Source organism: Numida meleagris, chromosome 1 (assembly GCF_002078875.1).
Source record: "Numida meleagris isolate 19003 breed g44 Domestic line chromosome 1, NumMel1.0, whole genome shotgun sequence".
In the NCBI taxonomy this organism is placed as follows: Eukaryota; Metazoa; Chordata; class Aves; order Galliformes; family Numididae; genus Numida; species Numida meleagris.
This window is the reverse complement of record NC_034409.1, coordinates 130,913,597-130,939,461: the sequence shown is the minus strand read 5'-3', so window position 1 is coordinate 130,939,461 and position 25,865 is coordinate 130,913,597. Positions and strand designations below refer to the sequence as shown.

General features: G+C 42.0%; 1 protein-coding gene across 1 annotated transcript in view; it reads left to right on the top strand.

Moving 5' to 3' along the window:
- Positions 1 to 24,546, top strand: part of LONRF2 (LON peptidase N-terminal domain and ring finger 2) — a 34,568-nt gene extending 10,022 nt beyond the window's left edge. The window contains exons 2-12 of the mRNA XM_021413280.1: positions 5,915 to 6,033; positions 8,807 to 8,929; positions 9,817 to 9,978; positions 10,480 to 10,705; positions 12,858 to 12,954; positions 13,316 to 13,430; positions 14,088 to 14,209; positions 15,035 to 15,193; positions 18,040 to 18,202; positions 20,152 to 20,301; positions 20,658 to 24,546. Coding sequence (XP_021268955.1) covers positions 5,915 to 6,033; positions 8,807 to 8,929; positions 9,817 to 9,978; positions 10,480 to 10,705; positions 12,858 to 12,954; positions 13,316 to 13,430; positions 14,088 to 14,209; positions 15,035 to 15,193; positions 18,040 to 18,202; positions 20,152 to 20,301; positions 20,658 to 20,816 — 1,595 coding nt within the window. The 3' untranslated portion in view covers positions 20,817 to 24,546. The remainder of the gene's footprint in view (positions 1 to 5,914; positions 6,034 to 8,806; positions 8,930 to 9,816; positions 9,979 to 10,479; positions 10,706 to 12,857; positions 12,955 to 13,315; positions 13,431 to 14,087; positions 14,210 to 15,034; positions 15,194 to 18,039; positions 18,203 to 20,151; positions 20,302 to 20,657) is intronic.

Here is a 25,865-nt window from a genome sequence, read left to right as displayed (position 1 = left end):
TTGCCTTACAGCTGTGAAGTCAAACACTTCATATCTTTATGAAGAATTAAAAAAAAAAAAAAGAGCTGTGTTGTAGACGGAACTAGCAGTAGGAGGATATGCATTTTCATTATGACTGCTGTGGGTAGTGTGAGCATGGAAGAAGGAAGTGACTTTGGACAGGTCTTTTAGACAGCAGTATGGTGGCCATATTGCTCAGACCTTGAGTGCAGGAGCGTGGTGGTACCCATGCCCTTGCTTCTTGGGGCAGGTTCTCACTACAGCTTGTAGCTTAATTTGCCGCAATGTCTGGCAGCATTGCTCCTGTAGTGGAACTAGGTGCTTGTGTAACGGTCGTACTGTAAAGCAGCGTGCTGCTTCTGCATGGCAGTAAGCTTATGAAAGGGATTAGTCTTACTTTGCTGAGTTGTATAATCTTGGTTATGGATGAGTTCAGGGCTGGGAAGGTCTTGGGGTTGCTTCATGTGATCCTACAGAGATGTGTTCTGGCTACACAGGAAGTTTGAATAATTCTCCTTTTATGGATTTACTTTTTTCTTTAGCGATTTTTAAAGAAACCATAGAACCAACTACTACAGAATATCCCAAGTTGGAAGGGACCCACAAGGACCGTCAAGTCCAGCTCCTGGCTCTGCACAGGACCACCCAAAACTCAAGCCCTGTGTCTGAGAGCGGTGTCCAAGTGCTCCTTAAACTCCGACACTTGGGGCTGCACCCACTGCCCTGGGCAGCCTGTTCCATGCCCACCGCCCTCTGGTGCAGACCCTTTCCCCAACCCCCAGCTGCCCCTCCCCTGACAGCTCCATGCCTGTTCCCTCGGGCCCTGTCGCTGTCACCAGAGAGCAGAGCTCAGAGCTGCCCCTTCGCTCCCTGTGAGGAGCTGCAGCCACCATGAGGCCTCCCGTCAGCTCCTCTGCTCTGGGCTGAGCACACCAAGGGGCCTCAGCTGCACCTCATGTCTTCCCCTCCATACCCATCACCATCATCATAGCTCTCCCATGGGACACTCTCTAATGGTTGTATGTCCTTCATATATTCTGGTGCTCAGAACTGCACACAAACTCTTTACGAAGTCCCCGTACCCATCCAGGACTTGAACGTTGCTTCCCCATATAGAACTGTTTGTAAGTGCCCATTCCAAATCAGCTTAAGTCTGTGGGGCTGCAAGAATGGGCTAGTGGAGAAAGAAGCTCCCAGCTCTGTAGTCTTTCTGCGCTAAAACTTCTTGCATACTGCATCTGGAGTTTTGATTTGTTTTCATGTACTGTAAGACTGGCAGTGATACAAATGCAAGGAAAAATCACTGTGAGGCTCAGAAAGCCTTTTTTTTTTTTTTAATAATCCAATTAGTGTGGGTTGATAAATGAGAAACCATGGGCTTGCTGACTGTAAACATACAGCGTGATTGTCGCCATTCTTCAGTTCTGGGGAGCGAAACTTGTTTTTCATCTTTGCTACAGATGGAAGTTTTATTTGCATTCCTGACTGTCTTTACTGCTTTTGCTAATTATCTCATCAAGCACACTTCTGCCCCTGTTCCTCAACCAGACCACCAGAGCTGAATGCAGAACGCAACAAAGGAAGCCAAATTTCTTGCTCTTTCCAGTGGTGGATGTTATGTCAAAATGTGGGAAAGCTTTTTCTTTTAGAATCCTGTGTGGATTGACTCTTGCTAGGAGGACTCAGAGGTGTTTTTGTCATGACACTGTTTCAAATATGCGTTTAGGAAACGAGCTTAGGGCTGAAGTGGATTTGAATAAAACATGCTCTTCTAGGAAGAAATGTCAGATAAGAAGGATTAGAGAGTTCTAGCCACTTTCAGCTAGTTCGTTCTTTGCTGAATTCCTGGAAGAAATCTCTAGAGTAGTTTATTGCAGAAAAACTCTTAGCGTCATCCATGTCCTGTTTAGAAAATTCTCCAATTGCACTCATTTTCCTCTTAGCACAAGGAGCTTTGGGGGAGTCATGTTCTTTTCTGTCAGCCTCCTGCATTCTGCCATACAGTATTTTTAATACATGAAGCCTTGGGCCTATCTGGAAAAGTAATTTTGGCTGTTAGCTTCTGCCTAAGTAAAAGTGCAATCTAATGAACGTCTGCACATGAGCACAAAGGTGATGTGAGCAAAGTTGAGGTTAAATTTACGAGGAGGGGTAGTAAGCTAATGTTTCTGGAAAATCTGAGCCAGCTATTGCATCAGTTTCAACAAGCTGGCAAGTACTCTCTGTGTTGGTGATACTTGGCTGTCCCAAAGAGGATCCAGGATGCGGGGAGCTGCCAAGCCCCTTGATGTTGTGCAATGCTCAGGCATCATCTCATGCTGTGGGATGAAGGCTGGGAGGGAGGATGCCATGTGCAAAGGTTCCCATGACCTGTGGCTCCCAGGAAATCTGTGTCCTGGCTGCCCGGAGCCGCGGATCCTGGGAGGCTCACTGGTGGATCCGTGATGCTGACAAGAACATAAATTTTGCTGTACAGCTGCAGGCTCCCAGAAGATTTTGATTCAGGAAATGCCATCTGTTGGTATTGTGGAAACAGTAACATTTTCTATGCTTTTATGCTTTAATTTGGCCTGAGATACCAAGTCATTTCATAAAAGAAATCTTTTATTCTTAACCTCAATGAGAAAGAATGGGCGTGTTATGTTAAAGCAAACCACTGGTTATTGTGTGACCTTGTGGTTTTGTTTTAAATAAACTTGACGCTTCTTGTAGTATATCAGCACCTAGCAGTGTTCCTGAACTCTGTACATCCTCAAGCCCTCTCCATCCACCTCGTGATTTTTTTTTTCCCCCCACATGAGTGGAACAACTAAGCAGTGCTTATAGAATCTGTGTCTTTCTTAAAGGTATACCTGGATACTCTTTGTCTTTCTACTCCACACCTACCTGCAGCTATGTTGGCATCAGTCAGCTGCCAGAGTCAGCTCTTCCTGGTGCTGGTTTCACTGTACAGCTATAGGATGCCTCAGTCCATCTAACCTTGGGAAGTCACGTAGCCTTGGGTGGCTTTGTGTTGCTGTTTGTTCTGGCCCACAGTGCCCTTCACATGGTGCTGGTATCTGTTAGCTCATGGTTTCTGAGATGTGCAGCAGAGCCCTGCCACCAGCCTTGCTCCCTCTCCACGGTGCCCAGGTGCAGCTGCCTGTGGGCTGGCCCCAGCCCCATGCTGGTGGTGGGACGTGCCGGCAGCCTCACAGCTAAATGGGGTGAACTTGAATGAAGGAGGCTGGGCAGCGCTCCAGCTACCGAGCCCTGTCTGACCGCCTAATCTCACTATAGAAAACCTGTTATTCTGTATTCTCATAAATGCCATTCCCTTTCTCTTCCTCAATTAATGAATAACTGGCTAGGAATGTTTAGTTAAAATGGACCACACCTTTTGCTTTCTAATTCAGACTTAGTGAACAGAGGAACGAGTCGTGAGTAGATGTAGCTTTTTGTGGTGTGGCTTAAAGTTTTTTCAGTAGCTTATTTTCCCTTCATGTTATGAGAGTCTGTGGACTTCGCTTTGGGAAGATTTGTGGCCCTTGCAACACAGTTGTGTTCTGCGTGACATTTTTGATTAAAACAAAGACTTTTGCAGTTGAGACGATCCCAGAAATGAACTGATGATGTTCTCTGAGTCTGCTGAATGTATGAACCACTCTGAATTGTCTGCTGAAAAACATAAGGAAACGTCAGTGTGGCTGAAATGTCAGTGGTGCGCTAGTGAACAGAAGCAGGAAGCTGGCTTGCCTGCCCAATGAGCTTGCACTGCTTCCTTTCCCTCCTTGGTGCCAAAAAGTACCCCACCCAATGCTCTGCCTAATGCTGGAGCGTTACCACATCTACCCCCATCAATATTTGCAGAAAAAATGTGCAGCAGATACAGTGATGGAAATATAGGCAGAGTATACATGTGGGTTTAGTACAGTCAGAAGATTATTAAGTGTTAACAAAATTGAATAATCTTGTATTTGAGCATCTTTGCAAAGGAAGAAAATAAAGAGCTTGCTTCTGAAGGCACGGGGTTAATTGTTTTCAGTTTAATTTGCAGTCTTAAGAGTTATTCTCTAGTAGTGTGGATCACTGCAGCAGTCTGCATGTGTGATAGTGAAAGGAGAAAACCAACAGCCAGCAAATCAAAGAATGAACGAGCTTTTGTAGAGCTCTGTGTTTTAGAAGTAGGCTGCAGCCTTTGCTGTCTAGGCCCCATGAGGCAGCATCAGCTGTGGTGTATCATTCTGCAGTTAGTAAATCTGGTATTGGTCCGTGCCTTGGCTAAAAAAGGCATCAGTCTTCACTGCTTCTTTCTCTCTCATCCCTTGTCCTGGCATTCGCATTTGTGAGGCTGCACAGTGAACCAGTTGAGGGGAAAGTGATCCTCTTAAACCTTTATATTTATTTGTTTTCACTGTGTTAGCTTTCAGTCAATTAATTTCTTGGTCTAGTTTGATGTGCAACCACGCGGACCTGCTTTGCTGCACAAGAGCTGGCATCAGTTCCAGGGCAGGGAGGGGATGGCGGGGTGGTGTTGGTCCATCCCTCTGTGTGGTGCTTGAACCTCAGCAGCACCCGTTCCAGTTACATGCTTATTCTGTGTCCATACTCACTTGCATACATGCCCAAGCTTCACATGGAGAATGTGTTCTAACTGAGGATATGTTTGGGGTGTTTGTGCAGAACAGGAAGGGTATGGAGATGAGAACCCAACATAGAGCCTTAAAAAAAGTGACGCTAGTTGGAAATGTCTCTGAAGTTAGTTTGGAGGCAGAGTTTCAGACCTGTAGAAACATGGTAGTATTGCCTCTCAGTGCACCTTGAAGTATTTTTGAAGTTTAATCCCAGTTATGAAAGTTTTAACCTGTTCACTTTTGAGTGAGAATTCCACCACCCTGAGGCTTTCCTGGCATGCAAAGGTTGAGAGCACCCAAACCATTAGGGATGGGTAGGAGCTGGCTGGGCTGCTGGGCACTAGGTGCCAGTTCCTGACTCCAGGGCTGTGGGGTGGCTGGATACCAGCAGCAATGCTGAGGTGTTGGTTGTGGGTTTGATGCAGTTTAATATCTTATTAACAATCTTGATGACCAAACGGAGTGTGCAGTTGCCAAGTTTGCGTGTCATCAAACTTAGAGGGGGCAGAAATGGTTGCAGGGCTGCCAACCCGAGGCATGGGCTGGCAACTCTTGTGTGCTTTAGCTAAGGTAAATACATCTGGGACAAAATAACCACTGTGCAGCAGGATAGGTTGAGCAGCATCTGGTTAGATGGCCGCACCGCAGGAAAGACCTGGCCATCTTGCTGGACAGGCTGAATGTGGAGCCGCTTGAGTTTTTCTGCAGTTCCCCAAAACGTCATGCTGAAGCTAGATTGCCATCTTAAAACATATTAGACTTGAGATCTTTATAATCGATGCAGTCTAAAAAGAATTCATGAGTGTACAGCTGCTAAGGCAGTGATACGTGCTCGCCAGAAGTTTGCCTGCTATGAGGATGGCAAGTGGACATAATTTGAAGACTGCATGTGTTTTGTTTAGTGGGTGGCTTCTGGGATGTTGTGTAACTGATGTTTTTCGTGGTGTTTTCTGCACGTAGTATTTTCTTTCAACCAAAACCACAATACGGGGAGAAAAAGCTTGGTGCTTTTTTTCCCTTGCGTAAGCGTCATGTAAGCTAGGCCAGGGAATTAGCAGGTGACATCCCATATGTGAATATGGAATCACTCTTGTGAGAGAGAATGCAGAGATTGCTTACGGACTGAGAGGAATGTATTTCAGGAAGGAAGGGAAGAATTACCTTTTTCTCCATTACAGGGAAGTAAAAATGTAATGATTATGCAGCTGTGCTTTTTAGGTTACTCTATTTGAAATTAGGTTACTGCATTTAACACACACGACTGCTTCTTTTAACCTTCTTGTAACCTTTTTGTCTTCCAGCTTCTTGCAAGTGTTCACTAATAGCACAGCGAGCAGAGCTCTGTACATCAATGAAAAACTACCAGCAAGCTCTCCATGATGCGGACATCCTCTGCCGAAGCAAACCCCACTGGCCTGCGGTATGGTGCTTGCATGCTGCAAAGAAAAAAATGCAAACTGCTTGTTCTCAGGCTTTCTCTTTGGGGGCACTGGTGAGGTCGTCGTTAGAAGAGCATTGTGGTGTTATCAGGACTGGAAACACAGACACAAACTGGAGGCTAAGTTCCTTCATAGGACAAGTCTGGAAGGTCCTTAGCATGGGACTTCTGTGGTGGGCATCCAGTGAAGTGATTTTGTTTGTGCTGGTGCCCATTGATCTGTTAGAGCTTGCGCAGTAGCTTGGAGCAGAAACGCATTTAGAGGTCACCGGTGGCATGGGATCACTTTTCCCTTTGGGATGGTGTGCTCTGGCAGTGAGTGGCTTTGCCAGCCTCCTGGCCACTGTGTCTTTCTGAGGAGTATCCCAGACCGTATTTCAGGATTTCAATACTGAGTTCATACATCAGATTCCTGCCTGTGTGACATAGTGATTCATACTTGGGTGGGATTTTTTCATAACAGATGAGGTTCTAAGAAGCAGTAGTGCTGCAGCTTGCTCTCTATTTGAGCTAGGTAGGATGTGGGTGAGCAAAGAGGTGCCATCTGATGAATCTAGCTTCTAACAAGTTAGATATTCATCTCCCAAAGATACCTGTCTTGTCACTCATTAAAACCTTTTCTGTTTGAAGGCAGATCATAATCTTACCCCCACCTCCAATTCTACTCTTCAAAATTTGACTTTCCATTTAGGATCGCTTTCTAGTCAAGTCAGGAATTCATGCTGAGCAGTGTTGACTGTGTTTCTGCACAAAGGGAGACAAATGAATTAAGCACGTTCAAATGTTTTCTTGGAGTGTCTTGTCTGTTTGCCTCGCATCCATGGAAATGTGATGTGTGTCGGTCGTAGGCAGATAAAGATTTTGTTAATCGCATCTCTGAAGAATGCTAATTGAAAATGAAAGTTGTCATCACGGCATACCAGCAGTATCACAAATACATTTTGCTTGTGTATGTCAGAATTTCCACAGAAGCTTTGGTGATCCAGAATGAGTGTTATTCAGGAATTCTGCTTTGTTCTGTTTCTTGCGATGTTTCATCCAGTGGCAAAGACTAGCGCAAATGTGTAGCGCAAAAATCCACCATAAAATAGACCCCTTCTGGGACTAGCTCCTGGGAGGTGAGCATTCACCTACCAGAAACTTTTGGCATATTGCTAACTGAAATTTGATGTCTTACTGAGTTCCGAAAGCTCTTGGGTCCACTGTAGTAGTTAGAACAATAGGCCGATTTGTTTATTTTCAGTTGCTGAAACCACATCCTTGGAGTCTGTAAGGAAGAAGTTTCCAGTTGTACTTTGCAAGTGGCAAATAGAATTAGATGCCCTCTCCGAAGCTGCTTGACGTTCTGGCTAGATCTTACCCTACAGATCTGATGCTTTACTTGACACTGTGAAAATAGAAGAGGGAAGGTGACAGTGCTTGTAAGTGCAGAGGTCTGTTGTTCCTGGGCATAATTTTTGGTGTTGGATCTTCAGATATTTCTTCCACAGACAGCCCAGATGAGCCCTCAATTTGCAGTATGGGTGAGGAAATTACTCTTGTAATAGGAAAACTGGAAGACACCAAACTACACTGTAGCTTTTCCAGGGCAGGAGAGTAAACTTCTCTGCAGTGTCAGGATGGTTAGGAGCTCCTGAAAAAATGTTTAGAGGGGCTGTGTAAGCATCAAAATAAAAAGGTCAGGGTTAGGCCTCTGCAGTACCTTTCTTCTTATCGTATTCAGAACAAAAAACATGCAGATCTTGATGTGAAATGTCTCCAGCATGCTAACTGTATCCCGGTTCTCAGAACCCAAGAGACATTGCTTGGGAACCAAATCAAGCTCTTGCATGCTCCTTGGACTCAGCCTCCTATTGGAAAATACGACTTCTGCTTGCTGGAATAAATAGGCTGCTCTTTTCTGTGTTTTGGGAAGTAGTCAAATTTACCTGCTCGGTCCTCGTCTTGAGAGATGGCTGCATACTGAGGCTTCTTGTTCATGACATACGGTGATTAGCATGCCCTACATAGTGTATGTTACTTTCTTTTGCTGCAAGCCTCCTCCTTTTCTACCAGACAGTGAAAAGGTAGAGATCATAACAGGCCTCAACTTGAAGGGCTGCACTGAAAGGGTGAGGGAAGTTTACCTGCTGGGTAAGATTACGTGATACTGGATCTTTTTGCAATAGTATGAGGAACACAAAAAGACATCTGCTTATCTGACCAGTCTCTCAGCCTTCAGCACAGCCTAAAGATAATTGTGTGAAGCAGAGGTGGACTAGTGTCCATTTGCAAGAGAGGGTGTTTACATACACATTTAGTTTCTCTCCATCTTTAAGGAAATTATTTCCAGAGTCGGATTAGAACTGCAAATTGACATCCACAGGGAAATTCAGAGGTGAAGCATTCCTCTCTCACCACTAATAAGCAAAGTAGGACTTGTCTCCAAGCTGATTTTTTTTTTTACCTCTGCCACGGGTGTGTCACTCCAGGATGTGGAGAGGTAGGATCAGCTAAAAGGTTTCAGGTTAAACACTGTCAAGTTGCCCTACATTCATAGTATATTGATTAAGTCCTCTGCTTAAAGGAAAGGAGCTGTGTCTTTGGCTGGGTATGCTGCAGCACTGGGTCCCTGGGGACGTTTTGTTCAGCAGGAGGGAATGGCTTTCTTGTTCTTCACCCGCAGAATGGAGGGAATGGCCAAGTTTGTGTGCTGGTGTCTTACAGCCACTTCAGAAATGATCTCTAGATTTGTACGTTTTCTCTGTGCGAACAGGGTCATTATGTGAAAGCAAAAGCTCTTTCTGGATTGGAAAGGACTGAGGAAGCATTGAAGGAGTTTCTCTATTGTGTTGCCTTAAATCCTGAATGGAGCTCAATGAAGAAAGAAGCCCAGAAGGTATCAAATGTGTTTACTGTTTGCTTCTTAGCCATTACACTGCTCTGTGGAGGTGCCTCCATCGCAGAGATTTTGTATTTGTAGATTACACTGCAAATTTGTAGGTTGGACCACTGCCATTTGTAGATGATGCTTGCAGTGTGTCAGCAGGATTTGAGTACACCTGGATTTCATGAGCTCAAGGCTCCTAATTTTAGTGCCCAACAGAAAACCTCTTCACGTGGAAAATGGAAGGGTGGGGGGAGTTCCATGGCAGTAAAAAAAAAAAAAAAACTGTAGTCCTTGTATAACTTCCCATAAGGGGACGCTGCTGTTTGCCCCTAGTCAGGTTTTCTCTTTCAGTCCATACACACAGCTTTTTCAAAAAACAAATGGGGAGTTCAGCAAGGTGCTTGGTGGAGACTGGTGAGAAGGGGAACAGCTGTACATAGCTTTTATCTTGGTTTGAAATCAGCTTGAGAGTAGAGCAGTGACCTGCTTGAATGCAGACAATGAGAACTCAGAGACATCTGTATTAATCTGATTCAATAAAAGAGCATGGTTTGAAGCCTTCTGAAGGCAGAGATCTGAGGATCAGAGTGCAGAGTGACAGCAGCAGGGGAAGAGGAGGGCAAGCTGCCATCCTCAATGCATCGTGGGGAGCAGAGGCCTTTGAGAAGGGAGGTGGACCCCAAGTTCCCACAGAGTGGAGGGCCTTGGGATGTGCCTGTGGTTGTGGTGGGCACTGCCACATGAGTTTCCTGTGGTCTTTGGGGAATGTAGGATGTCAAAGTTGTTGCAAGCCTCTTGGCATTCAAAAGGTACACAGTTTGTTCATCTGTGTTTGTACAAACATAAAGATCTGTGTTGTAATTATTCTTTTTTTCTCTCTCTCTCTAATTGACTAGATAATGTGTGAGATGTTTTTCCCAGCCTTTGAAAATGTGCATGATAGTCTAACAGCACCTTTCTCTAGTCGAACATCCCATACGAGATTGAAACCTGCATTTTTAAGTAGCATAAACACACAGTCAGCTGCTGAAGATAGTTCTATTGCTGGGTCCTCAAAGGTATAGTAAAAAGTATTCAACATATAAATACCAAAAATAATGCAAGGATCTGTCTGATCTGTGTGACATTGTCTTTGTCGGCACTCGTGTAGGTACTTATTTCATGGTAAGCCTGTTTTCTCTAGTTACTGCTGTTTCTCTTGTTGGGACATGTTTTTTCAGAAAAACAGATTGAAACTCTTTCTTCAGAAAACAATGTGAAGCCTTCATGTGGAGATCTGTTCTATTTTGTCTTTCTTTTGTATTTTTTTCTCTCCTTCATGTCCTTTATGCACTTGGGATTTTAGTATGATAGAAATGCAGTTGCTAGACAGAAGCCATAGGGAGAGAAGTGTCTCTATTTAATGCAACTTGAGAGTGGCCTTGTTTCATGTGGACCTTTTGTTCCTTTCTAAGCTCAGTATAGTTACATTGATCTATTACTGACATATATAACTAATAACAATAATAGTAAAATAAAACGTGTCTTATGCTATGTATAACTGTTCTTACTTTCTTTAGGATACTGTGTTCAGGTTAACAAAAAACCCGTCCCAAGAATCTGATGTATTTAGAAGCACTGATTCTCCCGTTTCCCATAATGTACTGGATCGCTATTATGAAGACAGCAAGAAGTCTTTGGGAGCTATTCTCTCCAGTTTACCTGGGGCTGGCTTAAAAAGAAAGCTATCCAGTGATATGAGGGATATACAAAGCTTGGACGTCCCCAGTAAGATCCCTAAAAAAGGTTTGTGCTGTGGCTTGGGGGTTTTCTTTTGCTCATGTTCAAAAAAATAAACTACTTTTTTTCCCGCTCCCTTTTTAAGTGTAAATAAAACATTTCCTGTATGGATGTGTTGTCCAGTATATACATATCTGCTCTTAACAGCATTACTCAGCCATTCCTGTCTTACTGGAACATGTGGAGTTTAAAGATGTTAAAGGCACTGAAGTTCAAATACTATTCACGTTATTCCAGAGCAGTTTCAATTCATTCAGTGAACGCTGCATTTTTCTTCTCATAACTTGTAATCCACTAACAGTTTAGTCTTTGTATTGCTGGCGTTTGCATTTTCGAAGTCTCAGAGGTATAGTGGAATGTCATTGTTTTTCTATATGAAGCAAAGATACAGTAAGCCTGGAAACTGATCTTTAACTGGCATCAGAAAGAGTCACATGCAACTTTACATGAAATTTGCCGAGGAAACAAAGAAGCCTTTTGAAGGGTAATAAGCCCACCCAGTTTTCTGTTGCTTGATAGCTGTGCTTACAGTCAGTATGCTTCTCAGGCTTCCAACAAAGACCTCTCAAGTGTTTTTAGTACTCTGGGAAAAAATGCTGAAGGCAATATATTGCACTGTGTAATGAAATAATTGGTAAAAGAGGCTTTAAAAATGCCACTGTATTAGCGTACATTTTTAAAAAGAAAGAAAAGGCCGCACCTCCTTGACCAATCTGAATTCTGCCTTGAAATATCACAAGTCTTCAAGTGCTGCTGCTTGTCTGCTGCCTCAGCAAATTACCAATTTATGACCAGTTTCTGTTCGTGGTGTTCTGAAGGGAAAAATCCTGTGTTCATCTGTAACTGTAGATTCAGTAAATAGATTGTGAAATCTGACACTCCTCTATCTCCACAGCAAAGGGCAGAGATCGAGTTTTACCCAGAACCATTAGTTTCTGGTCTGTGCTAGATCCTGATGCCACGCGACTATTTGCAGAATAACGCAGTTAGGTTCTCGCTGTTACTAAAGGCTAACATGCAAGATGTAGGTTAAAGATAACACTGTTTTTCTTTGTAGGCCACACCATTGCCCTCTCCCCTTTCCTGTCTGTACTCAAGATAAACCAGATGCTGAGCATAAGTTATCTTTTAACAAAATATCCCAGTGTTTTAACTTAACATAAAAAAGCTGAACATTTTTTTTTTTTTGCGGTCAAGAATTTGGCCAATAAAAAGGACATGAAGGCTCTATTGCAGTTCTTACTGAGCAACAAAGATGTGGACTGTAAAAGAAGTTGCAGAATCTCATGAGGTATTGGAACAGACTGCCCAGGGAGGTGGTGGGGTCGCTATCCCTGGAAGTCTTCAAGAAAAGGGTAGATGTCACGCTGAGTGACATGGTTTAGAGCAGTCACAAGCATGGGTTGACAGTTGGACTTAGATGATCTTAGTGATCGTACCAACCTTTATGATTCTATGATTAATCTGCTTGCATTAATGTCATCAGAACCCTAAGCTGGAAGCTCTTGAGCTGAAATATTGCTATGGAGTTTGAGGCCTGTAATCTTTATATGTGTTCACTACAGCACACACCACCTTCAAGAAACAGGATGGACAGAATTTTTAGTGAAGTATTCTGTCTCTGTTTGCCAGCTGCATTAGCTGTTATAATGCCAATAGTCCTTCGAAGTGAAGCTGTGTGAAACGTGGGATTTCCACAGCAGGGTAGTCTAGAAGAGTGCGAGCCTTTTTATACTGGTAAGAAAAAGTATCCCTGCTGAGACATCTATAATAAACACTGATGAAATAGTTTAACTGTGTGTAAACAAATTAAATTCTGGTCTTAACATACTTAAAAACATCTGGCCTGGCTGATGTGGGAGTAGTGATGGTGGTGGGAAAGCAACAGCAGAATATTTTAAAAACTAGACTGAAAAAACCAACCATTTTTGGAGAAGCAAATCATGGGTATTCAGCTCTAAAATGCTTTCTCTGGCCATCATCCTCTGCTTTCCAAAAAACTTCCTGCCAGAGAGTCTAAAACTTAAATGGAAAATATGTTTATTTGAAACAAAGCTTCAAAAAAGAAAAGAGAGAAATTAGTTATGGAAAAACAACTCAGCATTTGAAATTGCAGCAATACTAAAATATTTACTGTAATCATCACCTTAACTTCTAGATGCAGATGTTTTACCTGAAAACACTGTCATCACTTCAAGTGAGATACCAACAACTCTTGTTGATGCTTCGGATTTCGAGTGTTCCCTCTGCATGAGGTATGGCTGTGTTGACCTGCTATTAAGATCTGAGAGTCTTTCTAGCTTCTGAAAAATGTTTTTGTGGTGTCAGAAGGGAAAGCAGCCAATGAATGCTGAAACCGTTGCTTCATCTCTTTTTCCTGAAATTTGGATCCAATAAATCTTTACAGACGCAGTCTTCATTATGCACCATCTTTATCTACCACTTCTAAAAATGAAAACCTTTTTTTATGTCTTTGGATAAAATTGTCACCTGTAATTTATACAAAAGCAGGAAGGGGTGAGATAGTGAGGTCTGCTCCCTCGTTTCCACAGTTGAGGGATCTGTATTGTTTATGTTGGCAGCTTAGGTGTTTTTGTTCCGTGTTTTCATGTTCAGGTTGTTCTATGAACCTGTTACCACTCCCTGTGGACACACCTTTTGCCTCAAATGCCTTGAGCGTTGCCTTGACCATAATCCGCATTGCCCACTCTGCAAAGAAAAGCTGTCAGAAGTAAGTATATCCTTGCCCCAGTTTATAAAAATGTTCAAAGCTTTGTTCATCTGAAAACATGTATAGGGGGTGAATCTGTGCTCAGAATGATGCGGTAATACTCATAGCATCAAGCTGTGTACAGACCTCATTTGCTCCAGAATGTATTTTGTTGTTCCTTGGGGAAAAAAAAAAAAAGTAGGATTTGCTGGTGCTTGAAGGAATAGATACTTACAGTATCATGTCATGCTCACGCCTGAGGAGTCCCAGTGTGTTCCTACCATCAGTCTGTATTTCTACTAGCAGTGAAGGAGAAATGGGCACTCGTTGGTCAAACCTTGTGCTCCAGTAGACATAATGTGTCTCATTGTTGGAGTAATTCTTGACGAACAGTAGCCTGACAGCTCTAGGTGAAAATAATACATGTATCTTCAGAAGCAAGGAGGAACTGCCTGTTCTTGGTGGTAGTACAAGTTCTGCCAAAAAGAGTGAGGCTAGTGGGCACTAGAGTGAGCCACATATCCTGAAGTAGAAGTTTTTATGCCCAAAGGCTGGAGAGGAGGAGGAGGAGTCACGACAATCAGGAGCTAATTTGCCTTAGGAAAGGGGATGGGTTGGGGGAAAGAGTTCTTACCTGATTTCTTGTTATCAGACTTCAGAGTTGACTCTTCCTTGCAGTTCTTGGCGAGCAGAACTTACAAAAAGACCGTCCTTACAGAAGAACTGATAGTCCGTTACTTGCCAGAGGAATTATCTGAAAGGAAGAAAGTCTATGAAGAAGAAATGAAGGAATTGTCAAAGTAGGCTCTCTGTTTACTGCTGATAACTGTTATAAAAACTGTTATGTAGTCTAAGTTACTGAAGAAACTTCATGTTTGCTTATGAAAATGCACAAAATGAATGAATTTCCAAAACAAACCTGTTACACGTTTTGTAATTTTTACATGGTTGGTGCAGATAAACAACATGCTTGGATGGTAGAGAGGCACAACAGTATTCTTAAAACAAATATAATTGCTTTATTCCTCCGAATCAATATAATATCAGCTTTAGAAGTTTTAATGGGGTTTCTCTAGGTATAGAAACCTGATTATAAATGTGTTATACTTCATTTCAGTAGAAGTTCAAGGAATCATTGCTGTGTTAGTTACATGTGAAGCTTACTCCACAACTTAACTGAAAAGGAAAATAAAACGTGGAATTAAACCTGAAAAAATAACACGAGGATTAGTGCCCTTCAAACTTAAAGGACTTTACTGAGCTTTGGAATTCTCCAGCACTTTGCTTTGAGTGTGATTAGTACTTAGTTACTGTGTTACTATGAAAAGTCATGACCAAAATCTTTGTATTTAAGCTAGCTGTATCTGTATACACACGTCTGGGAAATTGGCTATTATTTCCTGCTTTTCCTTTATAAAAGTAGATTAGATGAGTTGTTTCCTTAATACATTAACAGAAGGAGACCTGAAGTGTACTTGTCCTGTGAAAATGACAAACCACAACCAGACAGGCATTTAACAAGAATGAGTCTAAGGAAACCACTGGAAGCGGTGTTATTTTACAGGTTTATGCTGAATATAGCAGTGCCCAGGAAAAACTGAACTTTTTTAACAATTATCTTACAGTTTGAATAAAGATGTTCCCATCTTCGTATGTACCATGGCCTTCCCTACCATCCCTTGCCCTCTTCATGTTTTTGAACCTCGTTATCGCCTGATGATAAGAAGATGCATGGAGACTGGTACCAAACAGTTTGGCATGTGCTTAGCTGATGAATTGAAAGGGTAAGGAGATGAACTTGAATGTTCTTTGTTGCAGGGTGGTGTCATGCTGATGGGGTACCGCAGCACAGTGTAGTTGTCTCCTCAGACCACTGTGGTTCCTTCCAGTCCTGTATGAACCAATACAGAAGTTGGTGGCTTTTTTCTTTAGTATATCAAACATTCCTTTGGATGCAAAGATGTTATTTTCATTGCTTCCCTGTTGGATGGATAGCAAAAATACAACTCATCTTGCTACTACAGGCTCCAGAAATAGCACTGGATTTGTGTGTGTGGTTGGAAAGCGTTCTAGCCTGTTTGTTCTAGTGAAAGCTGACAGCGTGGATGAGGTTGCTCCTCTGTCTGCTCACTTAAAACAAAGACAAACACAAAAAACAAATCCAAACCTTGCATAGCTTTCCTGCATGGGCAGAATTGTTTGAACGAGACGAAGAATACACTTGGCTGAGAAGCCTGTTTGGCTACTGAACATTGAATTTTGATGTTTGTCTTTACTGCTGTGTTGCAATATCTAAGCTTTGCAGTGAGTGGATTATGTTGTCTTTCTGTATGATCCTCCCTTTAATTCTTTTTTGTAAGTTCCAACACTGGTGTGTTTCCACCTCCGTCTGCGGAGACGGATACTAACGATTAAATAAAAATCTAGATGAAAGGGAATAAGCAGATAGTCTTGGGAAAAAAAAATTGAGGTGGTCTTAAGATACATCTGTGTTATGAGATGTGATAGGAAGTTGTTTACTTCAGAAGAATGATGCGGAATTGCCAGTGTGGGAAGTCTTAAGAATACGTTGAGCAGCCTTTTTGTAGGTGATCGTGGCTGGAGCAGAGAGGAGGGCAATCATACCCAGGTTTGGCAGCCTTTCCTTCTCCACTTCAGGGGTGTTTTCTCTCCCAGACGAGAGGATGAAGGTGGCAGTAGGAATGCAGGAGATGCTTCAGCTGGCTCTGGCTGTGCTCCATGCCATTCGATATGCTGTCGATGGTGTACTCCCAGTGGAGTTCAGGTTCCTACAACAGTTGACACGCTGTGGTCCATTGCAGTCTTATTATCAGTCTTCTGGAAGCAAACATGTTTAAGAATGAGGAGAAAAGGACCCTGCAGCCTCAGTGATAATTCCCTGTACATCTGGGAAGGCTTAGTGCAATGAGACAGGGAATTTTACAGTCCTAAGAACACACATTTATTTGATAGTGCCATATAGAGTGTTTTAAAATGCAATTAGTGTGGTTAGATGCAGTTAGTATGCTCTGTTTGTTTAGAGCTACTGAAATAATTAAACATTTTAAGCATGGTACCTTGCCGTTAAAGTGCAGGAAGTCTTTATTTGTAGTCACCTGGCGGGCCGTTGTGGTATCTTACACAAGTAAAGAAACAATTTTGTTTGTTCAAAATTGCAAAATCTAATGGGAATAAGAAAGTAGGGAAACTTGTTTTGCCTCATCTACTGAGACAAGAGTATAGAAGACTGAGATTCTTACCTCCCTTGAAAGACATGGTGACAAGTCATATTAAGTTCATTACCTTCCTCTGTTTTGCTTGTCCACTTAAAATTAAAACTTAGAGAAGAATTGCTTGTAAACTTCTAAGATATGTCAGTACGTTTTATACTCATTGCCAGGTGCTTTCTTGTCTCTCTTTGATCAAAGTCACTTTCCATCCAGAAGTAACTTCTCAAAGAATGACAAAAAAACATCACTTCCAGATGAATTTTTGAACTTTATACAAATGCCATTAAAATCCTTAAAAAAAAAAAAAACAGAAGAAGAAGAAAAAAGGTTTGTAGCTGTTTAAATAGTGCTTAATCTGATCTTTCAATAATAAATTCACTTGTAATCTCAGTGGTCAAGCACACAGGGCTTAGGGCTGTGCAGCTGTACGCCTCTTGCTCTTTCTCAGTCTGCACAGTACAATGGCCAGAAGAGAATGGCTGTTCACAGCAGTCAGTTTTTTTCCTCCCCAGACCTTGAATTCCAGTGGAATAGAAACAGGAGTCATTTCCCAGCAGCGTTGTTGTTTCTTCATTACTCTGATTTAACAAATGGCCAAGCTCTGGTATAACAAGCGTTTCCCTGATGAAACATTTATTGGATCCTGTAGGGATCTGTTATCTGGAGATCAGGGTAGGTACAGTGCATTCTCTTGGTTAGCAGTAAGCTGAGGTACAAGGCTGCAAACACTGGCAGATCAGAGTATCACAGTGAGGAACTGTTGCGTGATCAGCTCCTGTAATGAACTAACTAAAGCACAGGTGCAGAGTAGATAAGCCTAATTAATTTAAATAAATTTTTGTTGCATGCTACTTTACAGAATGCATTTAAAATTGTGCTTTAAATGTAACAGATGCGATTGCACTTTTATAAAGGGCGTATTTTTTTGTTTTTAACTCAAAGGATACAAGGGCAAGAAGAATCTTGCTCTGTAGAAGCGTTTTCCTCCTAAAGCCTGTAATCCTTTGCTTACACCTCACAGCAGGAAGGTTGCCCTCCTAGCCCTGCATTTGTGTCTCAGTTTCCTTGACTTCCTTATGGTATCTTTACCCATCTTGTTTTCTTTGCAAAGCAAGTGAATTTGCCACAAGCAGCTGGCAACTCACAACTCCATTTAGCTTTCACGTCCCTTCTCTACCTCCCTTAAATACCTAGGCTCTGAAGGTGCTGCTGCCTTGGACCTCAAGGGAAGGCAAAAAGGGTGGGGGTTGTGTGGCTTATGTGCATAAGCAGAAATGTATTGTCAGCAAAGCAAGGACCGCTTTCAAAATAAAAAGTGATGAATTAGGCCCAGTATTTGTCCTGATGTTATATAAATGCTTGTTGATGATTTCCACTTTTATACCCTTCTGTCATTTCAGATTTGCAGATCATGGCTGTATATTAGAGATCAGGGACGTAAAGTTTTTTCCTGATGGACGCTCAGTTGTTGATACAGTTGGTGTCCGTCGTTTTAGGGTCTTAAGCCATGGCCAGCGAGATGGATATAACACAGCAAACATCGAATATCTTGAAGATAAAAAGGTGATCTATGGTGCAAAGTTATTCATACCCTTGTATTGCTGGATTCACTTAAATAGCCTTTCCTTATTGCATTTCAAATTAGCTGTGCATTATTTTTTAATCGATATCATTATAAATACTATAGCTCTATTTTGACAACCATGGAACAAACTTAGCTTGTCTCTTACACAATTCCCTTTCTTCCTTTCTATCCTTACAATTATCTCCGCTTGAAGTGTTGCACTGCCTTCACGAATCTCTTACGTAGCTTCTGATACCCAGGTGCTGAGATCTGTCATGACGTGTAGGTGAGCTCAGAGTAGTGTTTTAAAACTGATAAGGGCTTGTCACCTATCTGAGAACACCTCTGTTAGTAGAGAATTGGCTATTCTCTTTGTCCACTAAACACAGGAGATCGGCGTCTAGTTTTGGCAGACTTCCAATGACTTCCCAGCTCTGGTTTGCAGAACAGCTCTTCAAACAAATGTGGGAGTCCGTTATTAAAATGAGATCTTTGTGATATACACTTACTGTGCCTGTACAAACATCCATCAAAGCTGGCTGAGAGCTGAGAATTGCTGGGAGGGGAGTAATTTTAAAAACAAGTCCTCTTACAATGCCTGCAACAAGTGAGGTGCTTGTGATGGGTGTTGGCCAAAGTGTGGATTTTTGTCCGTACTTAATTATGGCACTGGGGTCATCTTCAGAGCGCATCTGTAAAATCTTGATCACTCTTAACATTGAACTTAGTAGTAATCTTATGCCAACTGATGAAATCCATTCTGATCTTTCAGCTCTTCAGCACACTTTCGTGGTTGAAGTGTGAGTCTGTAAAATCCTGGTAGTAGGGCTCTTGCAGTTTGTACAGGATGATGCAGTGTTGTTCACCAGGGCAGGAGAGACATATTGTGGGGCGCTTCCTCCTTATGGAAGCTCCAAGTATGTAATCTGTTCACAGGGTTTAGATCCTCAGAGAAGGGTGGTGGAGGATACACGTCAAGTCATTGTTTTGTAGATGGTGCCAGAGACTCACCTCTTTATAATCAGAGTGAGATTTACCTTGTCTCACTTCAGAGGCTGATGTCTGAGTTCAGCGCTGTACATTCCTGTTATAGTCAATGGTGAGAAGTCTCTGTCCAAAGCTGCCTATTTATCTGCTCTATTGTAGCTATCTGCCTTAAGATGAGATTAATTGCCCACTAGAGCCGTTCCTCCTCACCTAGGAAGGGCATCCAGAGCAGCTAGCTCAGATCTGTGTCTGAGCAGCACAGAGGAAACACACCATTGGTGTGTACAGATCTAAAAGAAAACAAACAAAAATAATTTGCAGTGTTGTTGTTTTGCTTATGCTTTTTTCTTTTTTCTAATGCCTAATAGTCAGCCCTATGCAACTAAAACACTCTTTGCAAGGGTCTTTTTTTTTATGGCTATTCCTGGTATTGGGAAGTCATTTGCTTTCTCTGCTTCCTGCCTGCACACTTCTGCCCTCCTCCACTTTCTCCTTGGCTGTTCTGCCATGACCTTAACACTTTTAGGAAGTATTGCTGATTTCTAAATGCTGTAGAAACCCTGTTGTTGTGCTGAGTGGCAGTGGAAATTCTTGAATTTTACCAGACAATGTAAGAAAGTTCAGAGGTCATTTAGTGACAGGGACTTTGAGGTTGTGGGTTTGAGATTATTTATATGATATTCTGGGATTAGAGAGCAGATTCTTCTCTTGTGCCAATAGTTAGGAAGGGTTATTAATGAGTTATAAGGGTTATTAACTTCTCTAGGAAATGTCATTTCAGAACACGCAGGGGAGGGTTCCATCATCCAGGTTTGAAATATGGGAGCTGGGTACAGTTTGCTTAGATATGGACATTTGAACAGCTGCAGTCACTGCATTAGTGTGCTTCACTTGCTTCTGGCAGAACATGTGAACTCCATAGTACCAAGCCTGTTTTGTTCCATCTTCTTTTAACAATAAGGTTGAAGGACCAGAGTATGAAGAACTTGTCCGCCTTCATGATTCAGTTTATGATCAAGCTGTTGCCTGGTTTACTTCTCTTAAAGACAATATGAAGGTGCAAATTCTCAATCATTTTGGGTCCATGCCAGGAAAAGAACCAGAACCACAGGTAATAAATCCTTACTATTCATTCATCATTATTCTTTGTGTATTTTTTGCACAAAGCTCTTTTGTCGCAGGTTTTTGCTGTATTTTTGTGCATTCTGAGCTCTTCTTATTTACCCAATTTTGTTCTATTAGCATGAATTATGGAAAACAATTATCATATATTAACATGAATTGATATTTGAAGAGATCGGCCTTAATGGAGCAAAAAGAGAAGAGCGGGTGAAATCAAGTACTTAGTAGCTGCTTTTAGTTTTATGATGCATTTCTGAACAAAAGGAAGGTGGGAAGGAAGGTACTGGTCTTCATCAGGCAGTGTTGGTGAATACATGATTGAATGTCTTTTCTGCCCTTTTACAGAGCAACCCCAGTGGTCCTGCATGGTACTGGTGGCTCTTGGCAGTGTTGCCTCTGGAGAACAGAGCTCAGCTGGCTATATTGGCTATGACCTCCCTTAAAGATCGTCTTATTGCCATCAGACGCGTCTTGATATTTGTGACTCGCAAAAGACCTAGATAACATGGTCTTCGGTTGTGAGTGGGCACTGAAAGCATCTCATGACTGGTTGTTTGCAGGGGGCGAGAGGGGAGGGGTTGCTGGTTTTGGTTTTTTTTTCCCAAAAAGATTCTTTCAAAAATGAACAGCCCTTTCTGACTGTGTCCAGCATCCATCGATTGCATCGGTTTGTTATCCTGGGTATTCACCAAACCTTGCACTCTTCTCCCATTGTCCTGGTGAAATCTGAGCCTCTACAAAGCTGTGCTACGGTTAGAACGTAGTTGATAAATGTGGATAAATTGCTTCAAAGTACTATGATAGAGTTAATGTTTCTAGCCTGCAAGAGAGTTAAGTACTAGAGTAGTAGCACCATTGGCCTACATGTGATTTGGATTTCCGCTTAGTAGGAAAAGGAGACTGGACAGTGAATTAAACAGATGTTTCCTAGACTTTCTTGAAGGTAATGAACAGAAGAGGAGCTGCGCTTCCCGGCCAAAGTATACATGAAGACTATAACGAGCAGTATGCTCTGTTAGTGAACTGGTAGACAGTCCATCATATACCCACATCTCTCTTCTTCAGGAAATATGAGTCTGTGAGGAAAAAAAAAAAACAAAAAAATCCACATAAGCAGTTTGTGGTCAAGGCATCTGAGGATGTTCATCTGAAAGAATAATAGCTACTGAATAAATACACTATTTAGTAGCCTTAGGTAATCCCTTGTGTTATGATATGTGTTGTAGCAGATTGAGTATGTACAAAATGCTTGGAAGGGTGTACTTTGGACTATTTGAAAAGAAAAATCAAAGTAGACCTAGCTGGTCTTATCTAAATTCAAATCATACCAGCTCTCTGAACTATGATGAACGCTGCTGTGAAATAATGATTTCATTCCAAGTACTAGGAAGGCAGACTGCAGTTTTCTTTGAACATGTGTTCTGCAAGTGGGACTGGCAAGGATAGAACACCGTTTCCCATTTGCCTGCAGTGTCATGCCAACCTCATGGTACATTGGAATGATCTCTATTGAACGTGTTTCAAACCGAAAGTATTGTAGCTTAGTACCAGTTGCTGTATGTGTTGGAAATCAGTCCATGATAACAATGAACAGAGGCACGAACCGAACACTATAAAGGCAAGTCTCAATGCAAGCTCAAGTCAGGTGTTAACCTTCATTTGTGTTATTGATTTTTATAGACTGTTTTGTTAATATCTAACTTTGATAGCTCTGAAATTGATTGCTTCTCAGTAAAATGATCAACATTTGCTCAATTGCCAATGAAATAACTAACAGTGTTACCAGTTCAATTGGCATAATTTCTTGTAAGCATTTCCTAGAATTGATAGTACCAACAGGAAAAAAGTTGACTTGAATCTCCATGTGCTGCAAGTATAGCAAGACCGATTTAGAGACTTATTCATGTGCAGAAGTCTGGTAAAATGAAATGGCTGTTTACCTATATGGTCAAAGTGCCTGGTTTCTTTTTTAGTTCTTTTTCCTTACTTGTCAATGAAGATGTATTTAAACCTTTTTTGTTTCAATTTGCACATGAGTTCTGGAAGAAGACTGCATTGAACTGCAGTAATCAACATATATTACCTGCTCTCTTCGGGTATTGTAGTAATAACCTGTGTGGTCTGGGAAACAAAAGTACTGAGTTTTTTTCCTTTCAGCAGACGGCTACCACAAGTGGTTTCTGTAACATACCCTGAATGTACTGTAACTGCCTCTACCTTGAACACGCCTTTTCTATTTAAATAATTTGTAAGTGTATTCTCTGAATTGTGAAGTGACAACCAATGATGTAATAACCTCTACAGTAGCCTTCTACAAGTTCTGCTACCATCACCAAAATACTGAAAATTCGAGTTTAATGCATTTCCTCCAGGATTGAAGATGCCGAAGAAAAAGCGTTGAAATATAAAGTAATTTCCAGAGAATTGTTCTGTGTGTTGGAGAGGAAATGCCAGAATTCAGTAGGTCTTCAGCCCACTGTCAGCTCAGCTACTGAAGGGTGGCTTTGCAAACTAATTCTTAGACCGGAAGATGGACTGTGTTTGATCTTGCAATCCTTTCTGTTCACCTTCCTGTTCTTCCCATCCCTTTCCATGCTGTGTATTTCTCCTAGATTCACTCATCTCGCTCCTTCATGTGTGTGGCCTAGTTTTGAGTATTAGTAGTTTGGCTGCAAGGGACTCTGATGGTATTGTGTATTGCTGGTCCCTGATCTTTCATGTGCTTAATTTTGCTTTTAGGAGTGTGTTTAAGAAAAAAAAAGGTGCTAGTTAGTGTCTTTTTGGCTTTGCCTCAGTATCTAATGTGAATATTCTTCTTTGCAAAAGTGATTTTTCAAGATATCTACTGTCGAGGTACTTCTAACAGGAAACTCTACAGAACAAAAGAGGTTGTTTACTGCTGTTCTGTAAAGTGTAAAGAGACATTTTACATGGAAAGCGACATTACTGTGTTCATGAAGGCCTGCATAATTAATGAAACGATCGTTATCAACGAGAAAGCTGAATTGTAGAGGGATTTTTTTTTAGTCAAGGTTTTTGAGTACATCAGTAGCAGTATGTTTTGGATAACTGATACAACTTCGGAATTGTCTGTGTATGGATGCAAATAATCATATTAGCAGCCCAAAGCTGACATTTCTTCCAAAACACTGAATGCTGATCAAATAGCAAAGCTTTAAGAAAACAAAAAAGTCACCACTATCCTTTGGTACTTGCTTTCTACGGGTGAGTACCAGTTTCATTGTTACCAAATTATCTCTGCCATATAGTCTCTACAGCATCCAGTAGTACCTCATTGGAACAGCTAGCTATCTCGTTCCTCTCTTGGCTGGAGGAAGTGTCTGCGTTACAGCCGTTCTGTGCTTTTGTGTAACTCGTCACCAAGGTACCTATGGAAGCATGGAGCTGAGCTCCTGGAAAAAATAGACAGGATTTGTTGCCTTTCTAGCTCATTACACTTTTCTTGCTTGCTGTCCAAGCAAGGATGCTGGGGTATATGATGAGTCTTTTCACTGTGGTGAATGTGGCCCTTCTTTATACATCATAAAGAGGCCAACAACAAAAAAAAATCCCTCTACCTCTACACCTGTTGTTCACCTGTAAAGCTTCAAGCTACAAAATAATATATATTTTAACCTTTTTTTGTCTTTTAGAAGCATACTAATTGTTTGCCACTGAGGCCTTTTATCTACTGTATTTTAATATGTTAATTTGATAGTCATCGAGATCTCTTTGTACTTCTAACCTGTAGATCTTGTCATGTTTCTTACTGCTCCTTTTTCCTTGTTCTCCAGTCCACTTTTAAATTGATAATAGAAACCTGTACATTCTCTATTCCTATTACATTTTACACTAGTGGAACTGGTATTTTGGTAGCGCCTTAATTTTGCAGTTGTGAAATGATTGTATCAACTCTTATCTGGGGCTTCTGACCAGATTTAAACGAGTATGTTTAATGTAGATAAACTTGAAACCATTTTTTTACTGTTTTAAAGCTAGTTACAAAGTGGAGTGTGTACATATGTATAAATATAAATTATTAATCTGCACCTTTTTGTATCTAGTAAATACCGGAGAAGTTCATGTTCTAACCACATTTGACACTTCTTGTTGCATAAGCAAAGCCAAAACTTTTTTTAAAAATTGCAATGTTCATTTCATGTATATTTGCAATATTCATGGGAAATGTATTTAATTTATGTGATATTTGGAATAAAACAGAATGAATTTATAAGCATGTGAGTTTATGGGAATGCTTTATCACTTTGTCAGTGTCTTGGGGGGAGAAACTTGGGGGCTATGGCTACCTGTACAAAAGTTCCCATTACAAATTTCATTTCATGCAGTTGTGGATGTGCGGATAAGTGGATATGAAATGCTTCTTATTTTTGTAACATGTCAGTGACTCTGTAGTGCTTCTGGCTTTCAGCTGCAAGAAGATCAGAAGCACGTGGTCTGGAGTTCGGGAAGATGACACTGGTCCCAGTGGCTACTGAAAAGCTTGCAGCAAAGAAGCGAGAGCAATTGTGAGGAGTCAAAAGGCTTTAGAGTTACACTTCTCACCTCTGCAGCGCCAATGCGCTCTCAAATATGAGCCTTTTTGGTGTTTGCTGGCAGAGCTGTGCACCTCCCTTCCTATCCACTGGTGAGGAACTATCTTTTTTCTCAGCTGCAAGTTTCCCAGAGCTCCTATTCAGTGTTCAGCGCTATCTGCATCCCCAAGACGTGATGCTTCAGTCAGCAACATTTGCTGTTTGTTATCGCTGCCACGTGTGCATTTGCTGTCACTGAACAGAAAGAAGTCACTGAAGTGCTGGTATCAGAAGGAGACTGATAGTCTGATTCCCTGACAGTTGCCTGGGGAAGGAGAGGGACTCAGTTTTAAGAACCAAACAGCACTTGAGAAGCAGTGATGAGATGTTCCAGTTCATAGATGATTGCATCTTAAGGGCTTTAGCCCCATTGTGGATGCAGTGGAAGAGTCTGTAGGGGACCACAGTGGAGTTTGATGAGGCTTTCAGCCTGGGGGTACGCAAGAAGTGGGTGTAAAAGGGAACAGGCAGTCTCCAGAGAACTTGGGAATGGTGGTGATCCCACCAAACTTGTGCAGCTACATGAAGACCTCTGGCCCTTGGCTCTTGCCTCAGTGGCCTCCTAATCTACCTGAATGGGACTGACTGGAGGCTTACAGGAAGCAGCAAGCAAAATATTGCTGAGAACTGTAAAAAAAACCACGCCAGGCAGCCCCCAGGGGGCCAAGATGGGAGCAAACAAGGAGTTGCTCTGCAGAGGTGCCACAGGCGTTAGCCCATGAAGAGGAGCTGCTGGTAAGCAGCAGCTCTGCTGGCCTTGACCCCAAAGGGATGGTAGTCCTCCTGTGGACTCCTGCCTTGCCTTAGGGCCAGGCCTGCCTGATGCAGTTGCTTGCACTGCCACAGCAGCTGGCCTCAGGACCAAAGAGCATACCTGCTAATGTGTGTTGTGTGCGCGCGTGGAGAGGGATCCTCGGTGTCTGGCAAGGACACAGATGTGTCCCAAATTTATGAGCGCAGA